This window comes from Euprymna scolopes, chromosome 23 (assembly GCF_053919585.1).
Source record: "Euprymna scolopes isolate OS-2025 chromosome 23, ASM5391958v1, whole genome shotgun sequence".
Lineage (NCBI taxonomy): Eukaryota > Metazoa > Mollusca > Cephalopoda > Sepiida > Sepiolidae > Euprymna > Euprymna scolopes.
The window spans coordinates 74239924-74255951 of record NC_136504.1 but is presented as its reverse complement, the minus strand read 5'-3'; the positions used below and the strand labels follow the sequence as shown (position 1 = coordinate 74255951).

Sequence of the window (16028 nt, the reverse complement as noted above, 5' to 3'; positions counted from 1 at the left end):
CCAGGTCACTGCTTCCCCAACTGTACTGACATGCAGAAGTTCAAGTGCAACGTGAACCAACATCTTGCTGCCCAAGTCCCTACATAGTACCCCAGTTGTTGTTTCCACTGATAGTAGCCCCCTACACCAAAGTGGCAATGTGCCTTGTTTGGGGTGAAAATGTAATAAAAAAAAAACAAAAAAAAAACATTGAAATGAGCCCTGAAGAAGGCTTAAGGAACGCCCTCAGAAAAGGCGTTACAACAGTTTTTACAAGTTTACTGAATTACGCCAAATGAAAGGACTCCATTGAAGATGTTGTTGGCCGAGTTAATGTTCGTAAGGAAAATAGGCCGGTTTTCAAGAAACTTTTACCAAAACAGTTGAAACTGCCAAATACTATAGTTCCTAAAAAGAGGTATTCACCTGGTGAAAAGGTATTTTTCCAGGTACACAAAAATAATAGCATGATGTGGGAACTAGGAAAGGTCCAGAAAAGGATCGGGTGGATGGTCTACATTATCGAAGGTCCAAGATTTATGCACAAGAAACATTTAGACCAAATTTGAAAACGTATAACTGATGACGAAAAACAACCTCCTGCTGAACAAGAAGTAATGGACCAGATATATGACACGTTCGACTGGGTAACACCACAAGCAGCCGGACAACACCGGTTCTCCAGGAAAAGGAAAATGACTGACCTGATAGAGCTCAACCCCAGAAAAAAGAGCTATACGATCATCACAGGGGAATGAAAAGTTCGGGAGGGGGGTGGGTGTTGTGGGTTACAAATCACCCCTATTTCAGAATTTAGTGGAATCAACCAGTCCTATGAATACCATGGTTTCAGAGACAAAAGGGAGACATTTATACCATGTTTAACCGCATGCTACGAACACATTCCTCTCATACTACTTTAGTGGCTCCTGTAGTCTTTATGTTAAATACATATTATATTTATATTATATTTTATACACTTGTGGTTTCTTTCATTTGTAAGCCCTAGCACGGGTCTATAACAATTATCAGGTTCATTTCATTAATAAATGATTTCAAAATCTATCAGTGGATGTAGATAATCCGTTTATGAGAGAATGAAGAGGTTTATGAGTGTGTTTCCCAGGAAATTAGATGTGAGTGTTGACAAGCGAGCCAGGCTGAGGAATCTGCCTAAAGGAGAATGAAATTTCAATTACATACGTATTAAAGGCCTGTTAAATTGTTGTTAGTTTGTGTGATGCTATATATCTGGTTAATTCATATATTTTGTATTTTGCTGTCAGGATCTCTCTATGGAGCTCTGAGCGTGAACTCCAGTTGTGTCAAGTTTAGAAAAATATTAATAATGAATTACTGTTCATCCGAGTAGATTTTAAGATTAAAATTTAATAAAATATCAAAAACATTATTATAAACTTTGAAATTTGTTATAAAATTTGAAAAAATATGTGGTAGATAAGGTATGGAGGTTGTGAGAGTATGAAGCTTCATGAGTTCATGTGTTGCTGTAACATCATGTGTGAAAACTGAAATTATCTTCTGCATTTTTCCAGTTCTGACTTCAGCCATAGAAGATGTGATAAGTGATCACCAAGTTATCATCATGTGAAATTTAAGTATATAAATACATGGACTATGGTCCACGCTCAATGTTTCTCTGGACTCAGAAAAAATCCAAAGAAAAATTTGACTATTCATGCAAACAAAAGCTAATAATCTAGGAGAAAAAGTAGTTGGCTGACCAGTAAGTCCAAGACAACTATACATTATTCTTAAAATCATCCTGATTTCTTTGTTTTTTACATACTGATATGGTCAGTCAAGACAGTTCTGCCATTGAAGAAACAAGATTTGATAATAAAAAATGATCACTTTTACGAGTTTCAGTTTTTTATGTACCTTTAAGAAAATTGTGTCACTTCAGTTTTCTCATCGATTTGTGAAAATCTCATGCAAAACAATGAAATAAAAAATGTTTCTATGATTGGTGTATGAAGCAACTGGTGCCTGTTCATTTCACAACCATCTTTGGCTTTTGATTGTTTTATTTGGGTTTATTAAATAATGAATAAAATCATCAAATGTAATTCTATAAATAGCATAATTATTTATATTCCTAGAATATATTGCTCTCAAAATAATGTGGCCCTTGTAAACATTAATCTTTGAGAATACTAACATATGAGCTGGAAAAAGCATCGGACACTCCCCAAACCACAAATGCATTTATTTGATGTGATTTGATTTGTTTTATGGCATATCAACCATCTAGGAGTAATTTAATATCAAATATAATTCTATAGGTAGGATAATTATATTTTCAAAATACTTCCAAAACAAATTCTATCATGTTAAGAATACTTCATTATTCAATCTGATTCTTCAAAATTAAAAAAACAAAAACTTTATTATTTCTACTTATTTATCTCTTCAAACAGATATTAGAAAGTAGTAGTTAAAGGTCGGATCATGTTGATAACAAAAACGATTAACAATGCCAAAGAGTCACTTTTTTCCACGATTTAATATTTCTCATGAAGCAATGTTTTCCTTGGAGCGATATTTTCTGAGAGATAAGAGAAATATGGATCCTAAATCACGGTCTCTCAGTGGAATGGTCCTACTTTCATTTTTCTTCTAAGAGCAATGTATACTGAGAGCAGTGCAGTCTACTAAGACTCATACTTGGAGTAAACTTATAAATACTAGAGCATAACATGACTAGCAGATCACGTCTAGTTGAAGTAAGGGCTGAAGTGATAGAATGGCTCAGCCACCAGGATCTCATCCTACTGCATCATAGGTTGACACATATAACCAATAAGTGACCCCATTTTAGGGTAGAATGGGAATACTCCTTTGCATGGGGATAGAGTATACAAATTTGTGGTCTGCTGACAAAGCTAATAACCACCATTGTTTCTTGTAAATCGTTTGATAAATTTTTGAAATATGACACTGACCATTATTTTAACGCCCAGTTTCATATTTCAGAAAACTATTGTAATTATTTTTAATAGCTACTTGAAAAAGATCTTACTCAAGAAGAACACATGAAATCAAGAGTTAATTGTGTTTCAAAAATCAGATATGTTGGGTAGTAAATGATCGTATACAGTTTTTCTTTGTCATCTTTATTTTCTAGACAAAGAGTTTGCTTATTCTAGGGGCTCAACTTCTACTTCCTGTGCATTTCTTGTAGTCTGGGTGCTGTCAAAAGGACAAAAGTAGGTACTAGTAAATCGTTAGAAGGTTCAACTTCCAGAGCAACCATAACATCCTGGGAAAATTTTCTAGGCTGTAGTATAAGAGAACAAGTCACAGCAGACTTCATGTGCCCGCTGAATAAAAAGTAGTCACTTTCACAATTCTAATTTTCAATTTCTAACTTCTTTAATATCAATAATTTTACTTTTTTCTTTTTTGTTATTTTCTTTCAAGATGAAGTCGATTGATAAAATTTTTTAACTATTTTATCATTTATATTAAAACCTATTTTGTCCTCAAAATGTAGATATGTGTGGATTTACATAGGGTAACTATTACAATTGAGGAGAGAAAGTCATTATTCTCTGCTAAACTTAGAATTGAAAGGGAGCGTTCTGTATTCTGTAATTTTATGCCAATGTAATATGTATAAAACTAATGTATTTAGTAAGTGAATTAATTACCCGGTGTCTTGTAGCTAAGTATTACTTTTAATAAAAGAACCAGTGATTTAGAGTTTTGTAGGAGGACCAAAATTAAAGAGGGGGATATATTTGCTACTACCATTATGAGATTACGTTAGTTAGAGAGTGTGTCAAAGAGGAAAAAAATATAACTTTTATGGGAAGATGAGGAAATGTGTGCATTCTTGTATGAAAACATGCTACAATACGAGTTTGGAATGGTGAGTGCAGAAGCTTTGCGCAAGAATTGCCTCGTTGGGTTCCTATAGTGTTGAAAGTTTCAGAGGAACAATCATTATTATTTGATGATAGGTAGATAGATAGATAAAAGAAGAAAATTAGATCGGAAAAGACAGAGAAGAGAAGAGAAGATGAATTAAAAGTTTAGAAATTTATCATAATTTGTTTTAGATTAAAACAGTTGTATGAAATTGATTCTAATGTTGAAAATACAAAATGAAACATAATTTTGAATCGTGAAAACAAAAACATTTTTATTTTGAAGTTTGGAATGAGTATTACTGTACTCAATCTTTAGTTGATTTGTAAATTGAAAATCTTGCATCAGTTTTCCTGCAGAAATTTACCACTGGAAACACGATTGTTTTATTTAATGATAGCGTTTTCTCGTCATAAATGTTTATTATATCTACCATGTTGATCTTAAGGATAGCATACTCAACCATTTTATATTTCTTTCAGACCCCCCCCCCCCTCAATTTCTGTTTTTTTTTTGTTTTTGTTTTTTTTTTGTTTTTTTTTTTTGTTAATTTTCTTATAACGGCACTAGTTGAATTTCAGAAGCCCCCACCCCTGTTCTCTTATATCACAATTTCTTAAACGCCACTCGCAAAAATTCAGAAAGAAATCACGTTTTGTTTTAACGGTGAATTGAAAAAAAAAAAAAATCTTTCGGGACGCTGATATAATGATATAAAAACTAAGTTTTTTCAAATCAGTTTGCACTCTGAAGACGAATGCGTATTCGAGATAAGTGTATTTTAATTTTTTGTTTAATTTCTAATATTAATAATTACATTCTATTTCAGTACTTAATTTATATTTTTATCTCCTGATTGTTTTATTTAATGATAGCGTTTTCTCGCCATAAATGTTTATTATATCTACCATGTTGATTGTATGAACAGATTAGGAAATTGTATTCATTGTTAATTCGTGAGAGGTGAATCTATCACCATACGTTCCCTTTATTAAAACACTCCAGTTGGACTTTTATTAAGTACAATACTTAATAGAGTTTTTTTTAAAGGAGAGTAGAGAACGTTTTGTGGAAGCGTTGTCGGCAGCTCTAGTTACTCTCGCTTCACTTTTTTTGTCACTCAGTCCTCATTTTTTTAATGAGTGATTTTTCTGACAAAGGGAGAAGAAAAAGCTGTATTCTAGGTTGGCAGTATTTTGCGTGAACAGTCGGCAAAGATGGCGGAAATATTTCGTTTCTATGTCTATCCTTGTAGCCATGTTACTAGTAAGGGTGCTGGAGGTAAACGTTTTATCTGGGCTGACGTTATCCGCCTGATAGTCAGGGACCCGAACCTTGGATTAACCACTAAGGAGGCTGTCCTATCAGCAGGTGCAAAGTACTGGGGCTGCTGTATTGCCATTTGGTGAATGGATTCTGAACCATGCAGTAGTCTCTGGTGGGGCCTCTCGATGCCATATTAGTGGGTAATTGTTACGGCTTTATCTTATCATGTGCTACAAAAAAAAAAAAAATTCTTCGTTACTTTTCTCTCTTTGTTTTCCCCTCTCTGTCCTGCTCTAAGCAAATCTGACGACCTAGTCCACAAACTCCAAAATTCTATCATGACAAGTTTCAATAACAAAAACACGATTAAACCCGGATCTGAAACTTCCAACGTAGACCCCCACTACCATGTCTCCTTCTCCAACATCAGGGGTCTACGTTCTAACCTTCCAGAGGTTGAAGTCCAATTACAGGAGACTAAACCAGATCTTTTCTTTGTATGTGAAACTGGAATTGGACAGACTATTTCCCTAAATGAGTTCGTAATTAAAGGATACTCTAACCTAACTTCCAAAACTGACCCCCAAGATCGCCATGGGCATGGAATATGTGCCTATATAAAAGATGGCTTTCCATGTGGTAGGGACATCTCCAGAGAAGATCCTAACTTGCCCTATATGTGCTTCTGAGTAACACTAGCTCACACTACAGCATTTTTATTTACTCTCTATCGCCCCCATAACAGCGGAGTTACTATCTTTAGAAGCATATCTGAGAAAATTGACCAAGTTCTATTAGCATATCCTTCAGCTAACATTCACGTATGTGGAGACTTCAATGTTCACAACGTCGAATGATTGACCCACTCAAACAAGACCGATGATGAGGGGAGATTCTGTCATGATTTCTCCATTGCATATGACCTCACTCAGATTGTTCACGAACCCACCCGTGTGCCCGACAATGACGGCCAGTATGCAAGTCTCCTAGACCTCTTTCTCACAACTTGCCCTGAACTATGTTCAGTTTCCGTTCTGTCTCCTCTTGGATATTCTGACCACTCAGTGGTATCAATTAAGATAAAAATGAAATGTAATAAGTCCTCTGACGTACCTCTCCATCGTACAGTATATTGATACACTATGGCTGACTGGGATAGTTTCCGTACATTTATATCGGATCTTCCTCTGCGTTCCATGTTTAAAAAGGATGTGTCATCTATAGTATCAGACCTGACAGAATGGTTAATTGTAGGTATAGACAATTTCATACCCTCGAAAAAGTTCCAGCAAAAACCTAACAGCCAGCCATGGTTTTCTCCAGAATGTGCTGCTGCTATTGCGCACAGAAATAACTTTTTCCACTGCTTCCAACGTAATAGATGTATGGAAACTAAAGCCGCTTTCAGGACTGCCAGCAACCATTGTAAGAAAGTAATAAAGAACGCAAGAGAGTTGTATGCTCAGTCCGTCAAGTCCAAAGTAGCTGAGCAGCGGCTTGGTTCCCACCAGTTTTGGCAAATTGCAAACAGAATCTTGAACAGAAGTGTGTGCTCCATCCCAACTATCATCAATGGACCTGAGTTAATCTCGTCAGCATCAGACAAAGCCAAACTCTTTGCCAAAAACTTTGCAGCTAATTCGACCCTTTGCGACCAACCAATATTTCCTCCTGTATCAGAAAATACACTATGTGATATACAAATATCTGTATGTGATGTTGCCAAGCTAATCAAAAACCTTGATTCCAGTAAAGCAACCGGCCCTGACGATATTCCAATTATAGTACTCAAAAAACTTCAACCAGAACTAGCACCCATACTTACAAAACTGTTTAAACGTTGTCTTAAGGAGAATTGCTTCCCATCACCCTGGAAAATCTCATCAGTATGCCCTGTATTTAAGAATTCAGGTGATCGTTCATCCCCCTCTCAATACAGGCCAATAAGTCTCCTGTGCGTCATGAGTAAGTTGCTGGAATCCGTGTTAAATAGAGAAGTAATCAACCATCTCAGCAAAAATAACCTTCTTAGTGACACACAATATGGTTTCCGTTCTGCTAGATCTACAGCAGATGTGCTTACAGTTATATCTCATAGGATTAGCGAATCTCTCGACAGAGGCAACCTTTCTAGGGCAATTGCTCTTGACATATCAAAGGCCTTTGATAGGGTATGGCATAAAGGTTTACTTCACAAGATCTCCAGCTATGGTATTGCTGGAAATGTCTTCTCAATTATTAAATCATTTCTCTCTGATAGGTTCATAAGAGTAGTAGTTGATGGGCAAAAATCAGAAGCTCACAGTATAAATGCTGGAGTCCCTCAGGGGTCCATCCTGGGCCCAACTCTTTTCCTGATCTACATTAATGATCTTCCAAATCACATCCTTACATCATTCGTAGACATTTTTGCTGATGACACTACCATCTATGGTAGCACATCTAAGACAGTAAACGACCAAGTTCTCTCTGATTCTCTCTCCTCTGATCTTGATCACGTTGTACAATGGGGAAAGGAGTGGCTTGTTACTTTTAATGCATCTAAAACCAAGCTTCTATCTTTACATCATCAACGTTCTGATCCCCATCTGGCATCAATTGAAATGAATGGCTCTCGTCTTGGGGAGGCCTCAAGTTTTGACAGGCTTCTAGGCTTGACTTTTACTCCTGATCTTAAATGGAATACGTACATCAAATCTGTTGCCAAGGCCGCTGGAAAAATGATCGGATCCTTCTATCGATCCAGTAGATATCTCACTGCTGAAGCAATTCTCTATCTATATAAGAGCCAGATACGTCCAAGGATGGAGTACTGTTGCCACATATGGGCAGGAGCTGCTAGAAAAGACTTGTCCTGCCTTGATAGAGTTCAAAATAGACTTCGGGGCTTGGTGGGAGATGTCCTTTTCTCTTCGCTGCAACCTCTGTCTCACAGAAGAGATGTTGCGAGTTTGTCTCTGCTTTATCGTTATTTTCATGGAAAGTGTTCGACTGAGCTTCAATCTATGGTCCCCCCTCGCCAAACTTTCACAAGAAACACTAGACTAGCTGAAAACATTATCAATAATTTTCCCCACTCTTTATCTGTACCTAAACCTAAACATAGATTCCATGATCAAAGTTTCTTCCTTAGAACTGCACGCCTGTGGAATTGTCTTCCGTTTTCCTGCTTTCCAGCTTTCTATAATATGGTTGTTTTCAAGTCCAACGTGAACAAGTTTCTGATGAGCCGTTCCACTTAGGTTAACAAATTTACCGAACTTCCATTACTATCGATTACTATATTGTCCTTTTGACTACTCTACACTCTTTAACCCTTATCCTTGAGTGGCCTATCGGCCTTGATAAGTGGTGCCGTCTATGTAAAAAAAAAAAAAAAAAAAAAAAAAAAAAAAAACTATGTGGTGATAAAAACAGATGAAAATAAATTTGGTTTAAATGAATATTTTTTATCCGTATATCAACTCTTTTGGATTATTTAATGCTGAAGAACAATTCGCTTATTGGAAAGGATTATTTTGATTATTTAGTTGTTATCTAAGCCAATTTACTTATTGAAAAGAATAGATATGATTATATAAGTTGTTAGTTCAGTTATTGAAAACGATTCATTAGGTAGATGTGATAAAAATAACAAGTAATGAGATTGTGAAAAGGATTTCTTTCAAATTTCTGGAGGAGTTTGTATAGCGTGTAAGGTCTAGTTATGTGCAGAAAAAGAAAAGCAAATTCCTGATTTGCGAGTTTTGCAAAATAATATGAAATCTCAGATAAGATCGTTCTTGGAGAAAAGGCCTGTTTTCAGAAAAGGAGGGTGATATTTCGAATTGTGAGTTTGGATTGCAGTGTGTATATACAGTACTGAGGCATGATGATTTTAACCACAAAAACTACAAATTATTTGAGTGAATTGGAGAAAATGAGAAAAAAATTGCAATTAAGCACTGACATCCTGTGAGTCTGGTTTGAAAATGCAAAAGACTAATGACATTACAACATTGATCCCAATGTATTCGGAAGGGAATAGGCTGGAAGTCTATCTGGAAATGGGATGACCAGACCAATGTTGAGAGTATTGAGTAAATATTAAGACAGCATGGGTGTTTTCAAGGTCTATAACAAGCTACACTTATTGAAAATTATTTATTAGATATATTTAGGCAAACATAAATTTGCTATTTGAGCCAATTCATTTATTGGAAATTATTTATTGTATATGAACATAGGTTGTTATTTCAGAATGCAAGGTTTTTATGTTACTGGCATAAATGCAGTTGTTTTGAGCTGACAAAAGTGTGTTGATTCTGATGGTGCTTATTTTGATCAATATTTTTTTTGAGCCGAACTATGTTCATCTGAACTAAAAAGTTAAAAACCGCAAGAACTTTTTGTTAACCTGATATTTATACACACATATGTATGCATACATGCATATACACAAACATATAAAGAGAGAGAGAATAAATCAAGTTGTGTGTTCATCAACGTTTCGTCTTTATTGTAAGACTTCTTCTGGATAAATGAAATTATAAAAATAAAATACCAGTACATTATTGAAAAATATATTTTCGTTGTAATTAAATGTATAACTTTGTTCTATAAAATAGAACAAAAAGTCGTTGGAAATTCAAAAAATGTTTAGTATTGTGAAAAAGAGTAATATTTTTATTCATAACGTTATATAGCTGTTAATATATTTAAAAAGATATGATGCAATTTATATTCTTTTTGAAATAAATATGACCGCTATAATTCAAATGTGGATGTATAACTGAAATGAGTGTATTTTTGTTATGTAATTTATTGACTGATTATGTGTCCTAATTATTAGGTTGTGTTTTCTATGGTGGGAGAGAGTTAACTCGTGTCTAAAATTAAATGATGTTCTTTTAATATGAATTTACTTATTAATGGCAATAAATTATAGAAACCTCCACGTTGTTTAATTGTGCTTGAATTTGCCATTTTTTAATATATTAACGGCTATATAACGTTAAAAAAATATCTTACTCTCTATACCTTTTTGAATTTCCAACATTTTTTTTCTGAAATAGAACAAAGTCATACATTTCATTACACCAAAAAATATTAAATATTTTTAAATAATGTACTGGTATTTTATTTTTATAATTGAATTTACCCAAAAGAAATCTTACAATAAAGACGAAACGTTGATGCATACATAATTTGGTTTGTTCATTTTCTATTTCTCTATCTTGTCTGAATACTATTTCCATTATTCTCATTATATATATATATATATATATATATATACACACACACACACACACACACACACACACACACACACACACACACACACATACATATATTATTTTGTGTTGGCAAAAGTGTGTTGACTCTGATAGTGTTTATTTTAATCAATAAATTTTTGTTTGGGCCGAAATGGGTTCATTTGAATTTAAAAGTTGAAAATTGCAAGAATTTTCTTGTCAACCTGATAGCAATGTTGTGGGTTTGGAATGTACTACTCTTTGCTTTTTTCGTATCCTATGTCAATTGTCTCTGGTATTTTATAAAAGTTAAATGTTAATATGTAGGTATTCGTACTTATTACCTCTCCTTTTTTTTATTTTTATTTTTTAAAACATCTATGACCCGACCGGCTCTTTAATTCTGTTTTTGATTTCGTCTATTGCAAATACGGAGATTTTTCGATTTATTTCTTCCATGAAGCAGTTTGGTGATGATAGAATCTGATGCTCATTTCGTATACTGTTGTATTTGTAATAAAATTTTAGCTTTTTATTTTATACTTCGACTATTTTTAGATTATTAATTCTGAAGCCAAGCATTTTGGTAAAAAATTTTGTGTTTTTTTTATATCATCGAATATTCATGGTGTTTGGTTGGTTGTTTCAGTTTATGATATATTAATCTTTTTGAGTTATTTTATGCAGGATCCATTCATTGTGATAAAAAAAATTATGTTGCATATCTTCAAATATTTATACTTAATGTTTGGTTTGGTTATTTTGTTTCACAACATATCAAAACTTTTTGGGTTATTTAATTCCAAATCCAGTAATTTTGGAAAAAGGTTTTATGCTTCAAATATTAATTCATAGTGTTGGGCTTGGTCATTTTGTAGAGGATTATGTTGTATTTATTTTTGGGCTTTGCAAAATGTAATTGAGTAGTAAAATAGAAAAGGATAAAACAAACAAAACAAAACAATAAAATTAATGTTTGGTTTATTTAAAGTCAGGGAGCCAATATCTTCAAACAGGGAATTTGGGGAGAAAGAAAAAGAGAGGAAAGATACGAGTGTAGTTTTTCTTAATTTTTGTTTTTGTAGAACATGACTAAGTTTTGCAAAAAGATTACAAAAAGCAACAAAAAAAATTTAAGTGCTTTTGGGTCAGAAAGTTAATATCTTCAAATAGTCTGATCTGATAGCACCAGGAATTCACTTTGGATAGAATTCAATTCCTATTATTAGATGAATATAAGTTGTTATTTTAGTTAATTCGGTTATTAGAAATTATTTATTGGATATGATTAAGTGAATTTGTGTCTGGTGCATATTTGCCTACCCTTTGCATATCTTTATGCCTTTGGTCTTTCATTCCTTTAGTTTTTGTCTAAACATTACATTTGGTGATGAGAATTTAAGTTAGAAGCTCACATTCTCTACGACATAAACAAAAAGTAAATTTAAATGAGAGATTTTATTTAGCCCAAAAGATATGACTAAAACCTTACTATTTTTTTCCAATTTCGGTATCCACACTAACCAAAGTACGATTGGCATTTATTGGAAAAAGTGGATAGATAAATTGAAGAATTTAATAATTGCCTAAAACATTGATACCAACTAAAGGAAAAACAATTCTTTTAAACTATGCTGAAGACAAAGTTTTTGACATCTTCCACAATTTTACTGACAAACAGAAGCCCCCTCCCTCAGTACTAAAGAGGAAGATGGGACAGTAAAACCAAACCAATATGAAATAGTAAAGAGATCACTAAGTAATAACTTCATGCCTAAAAAAATCCCCCAAAAAACATTGTATCAAATTTTCAAATCTTGATGGTGATGCAAAATTCCAATGAAAGCGAGATATAGACTGAGAAATATTGTCTTACTAATTGCAAGGCTGTTTAATCCTTTAAGGGTGCTAAGAGACAATTACATCTTTTAAACAAATATTAGATGAAGTTAGAGCAGTTGAACTTGCTTGCACACAAGCTGCAAACATCGAAGAAAAGAAGTCCATGCAGCTTCATTCTATGACAACAATGAAAACCACAAGTGGTTCACATGCAGAAACAAAATCAGTAAAACAACAACTCGAACAGTGTCATCATGGATACGCACAAAATACTAGCCACCATTTAACTTAAAGATCTCAACTATTGGGAAATCAAATTAAAGATGACGGATAGGTCTGTCATTACCGCAAATATTCGGCAACACATGTGAGGGGCAGAAGCGTAGAAACAGCCTTAAAAGGGGCCTCCACTAAGGTCTACAATTTCAGGTAGGTAAGACAAATTTCTTACTAATATCTTATCTGTTTTCATGATAAAAAAATTCCTACATGAACCGAAACACAATTTTTAACGACTCCCCAGTGACTTTTATTTTAAACACTGATACCATTGTCAACATATTTTCTGGACACACAGACCAACAATGAAAAATACAGTGACACGGATATTTGCATATCGATCCAAACAAGCGATGCTTCTTTGTAGATTTATTTTTGCCAAGGTTAAATTTAGAGAAAAATGCTTCAGAGCAAAAATATTTATTGTTTAAATACAAATTACAGTTTTGATTAAAATAAATAATAACATTAATAATAATAATAATAATAATAATAATAATAATAATAATAATAATAATAATAATAATAACTGTATCTTAAACACCCTGATAAATGATACAAGTACAAACCAGCAGCAGTACTTGAATATGAAAATCACAAAATCCTATGGGACATGGATATACAAATGGATAAACCCATCAAAGCAAGAAGACTGGATGTCATAATAGTTAACAAGAAGGAAAAGTCCTGCCAGATTGTAGATTTTGCCATTCCAGTAGATCACAGAGTAGAAATCAAGGCGAGAGATGTGAAGAAAATACACAGAACTGATTAAGGGATATGGAAGATGAAGAAAGTAAAGATAATAGTAGGAGCACTAGGAACAATACTGTAAAACTTCAATAATAGAATGGAAAAAATTGGAATCAGAGTGATGGCTGAGAAAATACAATAATAAACGATTGAAACATTAAGGAAAACCCTTGAATGCAAAGACTAACACACATGAGCTACAGGCGCAAGTCGAACATTCAGAAACATCTACAGATGTAAAACGCAAAGGAACATTACATGGAATCACGAGAACTGAATAATTGTAGGTTACCCTGCCCCTCCTTTTCTTTTTGTGTGTGTGTAAACCGTAAACTGGCACCCCACCAAATAAGTGAGGAGGGTCAAGAAGGATGGAAAGAAAGAGAAAGCACTAGCCAGACCTCCACTGGATAAGTGTAAAGAGGATCGAGACTTTGAGGAGGCTTATTGCCACTCAAATTCCAGTGAAAACTTATGGTTACTACCAACAAGAAATCAATGGTAAGCGGCTACAAATTGATCTATGAAAATTAAAAGAGGTGGAGAGTACTAAAAATCTGGAGAGACTTGTTGTCACTCAGACTCCAGAGAACACGACAAGTTGTTTTCAAAGAGAAATCTTTGATGATGGCCAGTGTGACTACTCCTAGTGAGTAAATAATAATAAATGTTTGAAGAAGTAGACAAGTGACTTACTGTCCATTTCTGTAACTTGGTTAGCACCAGTAATGAACCATAGAGCTCCTCTGACATTGTTACTAACAGATTTATCTTTGCTTTCTTTCAGATTCTCCAGCAGAGTCACCAATTCTTGTTCGTCTTTGCATTTCTCACGAACCGTCTCATCAAAAAGGAGTGTCCATAGAATGCGAGCAGCTGAGCTTTGTTCACGGACATCGTCATATTGCAGCATCCGTGTTAAAAGTGGTAAGACACCACCTTCAACAATCTAAAAAGAAAATTTAGTAACGCATAAACATAAAAAAAATTAAAACTAAATCCCACTCCAAACAAACACAAAAAATAAAAATCTGTTGGAAGCAGCAACAGCAGTCAGCAAATATTCTTTTAGACTTTGATTCTCAATTGGACAAAAAATTGAAATTAACAGTTTATTTCAACCAATCACAATGCAAGAAATATTTAATCTGAAAATTTGCAAATACCCCCAAACACTAAACTCACCACACTGTGTTAAAAGCATAATAGCAGACACAACAAAAAACACTCATAAACTACTATCTTTCACAGAAGTTCATACATATACTCGCTCACTGGCAAAACAGTCACACTAATATACACACACACACATCTATAATAAAACATTTATGCACACTCTAACTCGCTTATCAAAATGATCATGTGTAATGTGTGGGGTATAGGGTTAGAAAAGAAGAAGAAAAAAAAAAAGAAACGGGCGTATCTGCATTGCTCTTTGGGAAAGAAGAAGGAAAGGATGGCCAGCACATTTGTATACGTGAAGGGCATCTTGGGAAGGCAGAGCATGATGGGAGAAGCTATTTTTTTTTCCCTGTCTCTTTCTTTTTTTTTCTAGATAGGAGGATATAAAAACAGGGAAAAATTCCCTGGGCAGCAGAGAGAAAAGAGTCGTGAACATCTTCTTTTGAAAAGAATTTTGTATTGCTGACGTTTGGATTGTGCGGTGTGGAGAGAGGCCAGGTGTGGTCGATTGGAAAAGAAGAGGGCAGAAACGTGCTGTTGTCGAGAGAGTGACTCACTCCTTCCCAAACCCCAGAACCGAATTCTGATTATAACCCTAGAAGCTATTTTGGCGAGTCAAGCAGGTTAACATAGCTGACTGGAGACTCTCAACTCAGATGTTGAAACCCTTCACTGAGGAGGGTGACCTAATTAAATAGCTGGAAAAATTAAAGATGGTGGCAAGGTTGCAAAAAAACGAAGACGTGGTCAGCCAGCTGCTGCTCTACTTGGAGGGGGAATCTATTTACCAGCAGATGCGTGATGAAGATAAGGGAGACCTTGCCTCTGTGGAGCAAAGACTGAAATTGGCTTTCTCTGAGAGTCCATTTGAAGCACTCGGCAAGCTTGCAAGTTTGAGGTGGACAGGCGAGTCTGTTGACGTCTTTGCTGCAGAGATCAGAAGACTGGCAGGATTTACTGGTTACATGGGGAGGAGTCTGGAGATGACGGTAAAGCTATACATAATGAATGGCTTCCCAGAAGAAATCTTCGCGAACATGCAGAGAATCACTGAGATCAATACGATGGAAGTGGACGATCTCTTGGTCCACGCCAGAGTCCTAGTCAAGAATGTCAAGGGCCCAATCATGGCTGCAGCTGTGAGTGGAAATAAGTGCATGAGGGCCCACTTGAATGACAAGAGACAGGCAGCGAGGCGACAGGAGGGGAGGCCTGCCATCAAGTGCTTCCGGTGCCAGGGTCCTCACCTGTTCAAGGACTGCAAAGAGCCGAGACGAGGGGTCATCTGCTAACGATGTGGACGAGTGGGGCACATCAGCCGCTCTTGCATTGCTGCACAGGACCAGGGAAACGAGTGAAGGGGAGCCATTGTGCCAGTGGTTCCCCCTTCTATGTGGAAATGGCGCACAATGAAACGTTGCCTCAGTTACCGGTAATGGTTAATGGGAAGAGAGCCATGGCCCTTCTTGACTCAGGCTGCACCACGACGTTGGTAACGAAGAATGTCGCTAGATCATGGAGCGGAACCAGGAGTATTAAGACCATGGATGGCAGGGAGGTGAAATGCCTGGGAGAGACAACAGTAGAAGTACTGGTGCA

General features: G+C 35.3%; 1 protein-coding gene across 5 annotated transcripts in view; it reads right to left on the bottom strand.

Annotated features, from left to right (window-relative positions):
• Positions 1 to 16028, bottom strand: part of LOC145246009 (uncharacterized) — a 747004-nt gene that overhangs the window by 294784 nt on the left and 436192 nt on the right. For all 5 annotated transcript variants that reach the window (XM_080107815.1, XM_080107816.1, XM_080107817.1 and 2 more), the window contains one exon: positions 13944 to 14196. In XM_080107815.1, coding sequence (XP_079963941.1) covers positions 13944 to 14196 — 253 coding nt within the window. The remainder of the gene's footprint in view (positions 1 to 13943; positions 14197 to 16028) is intronic.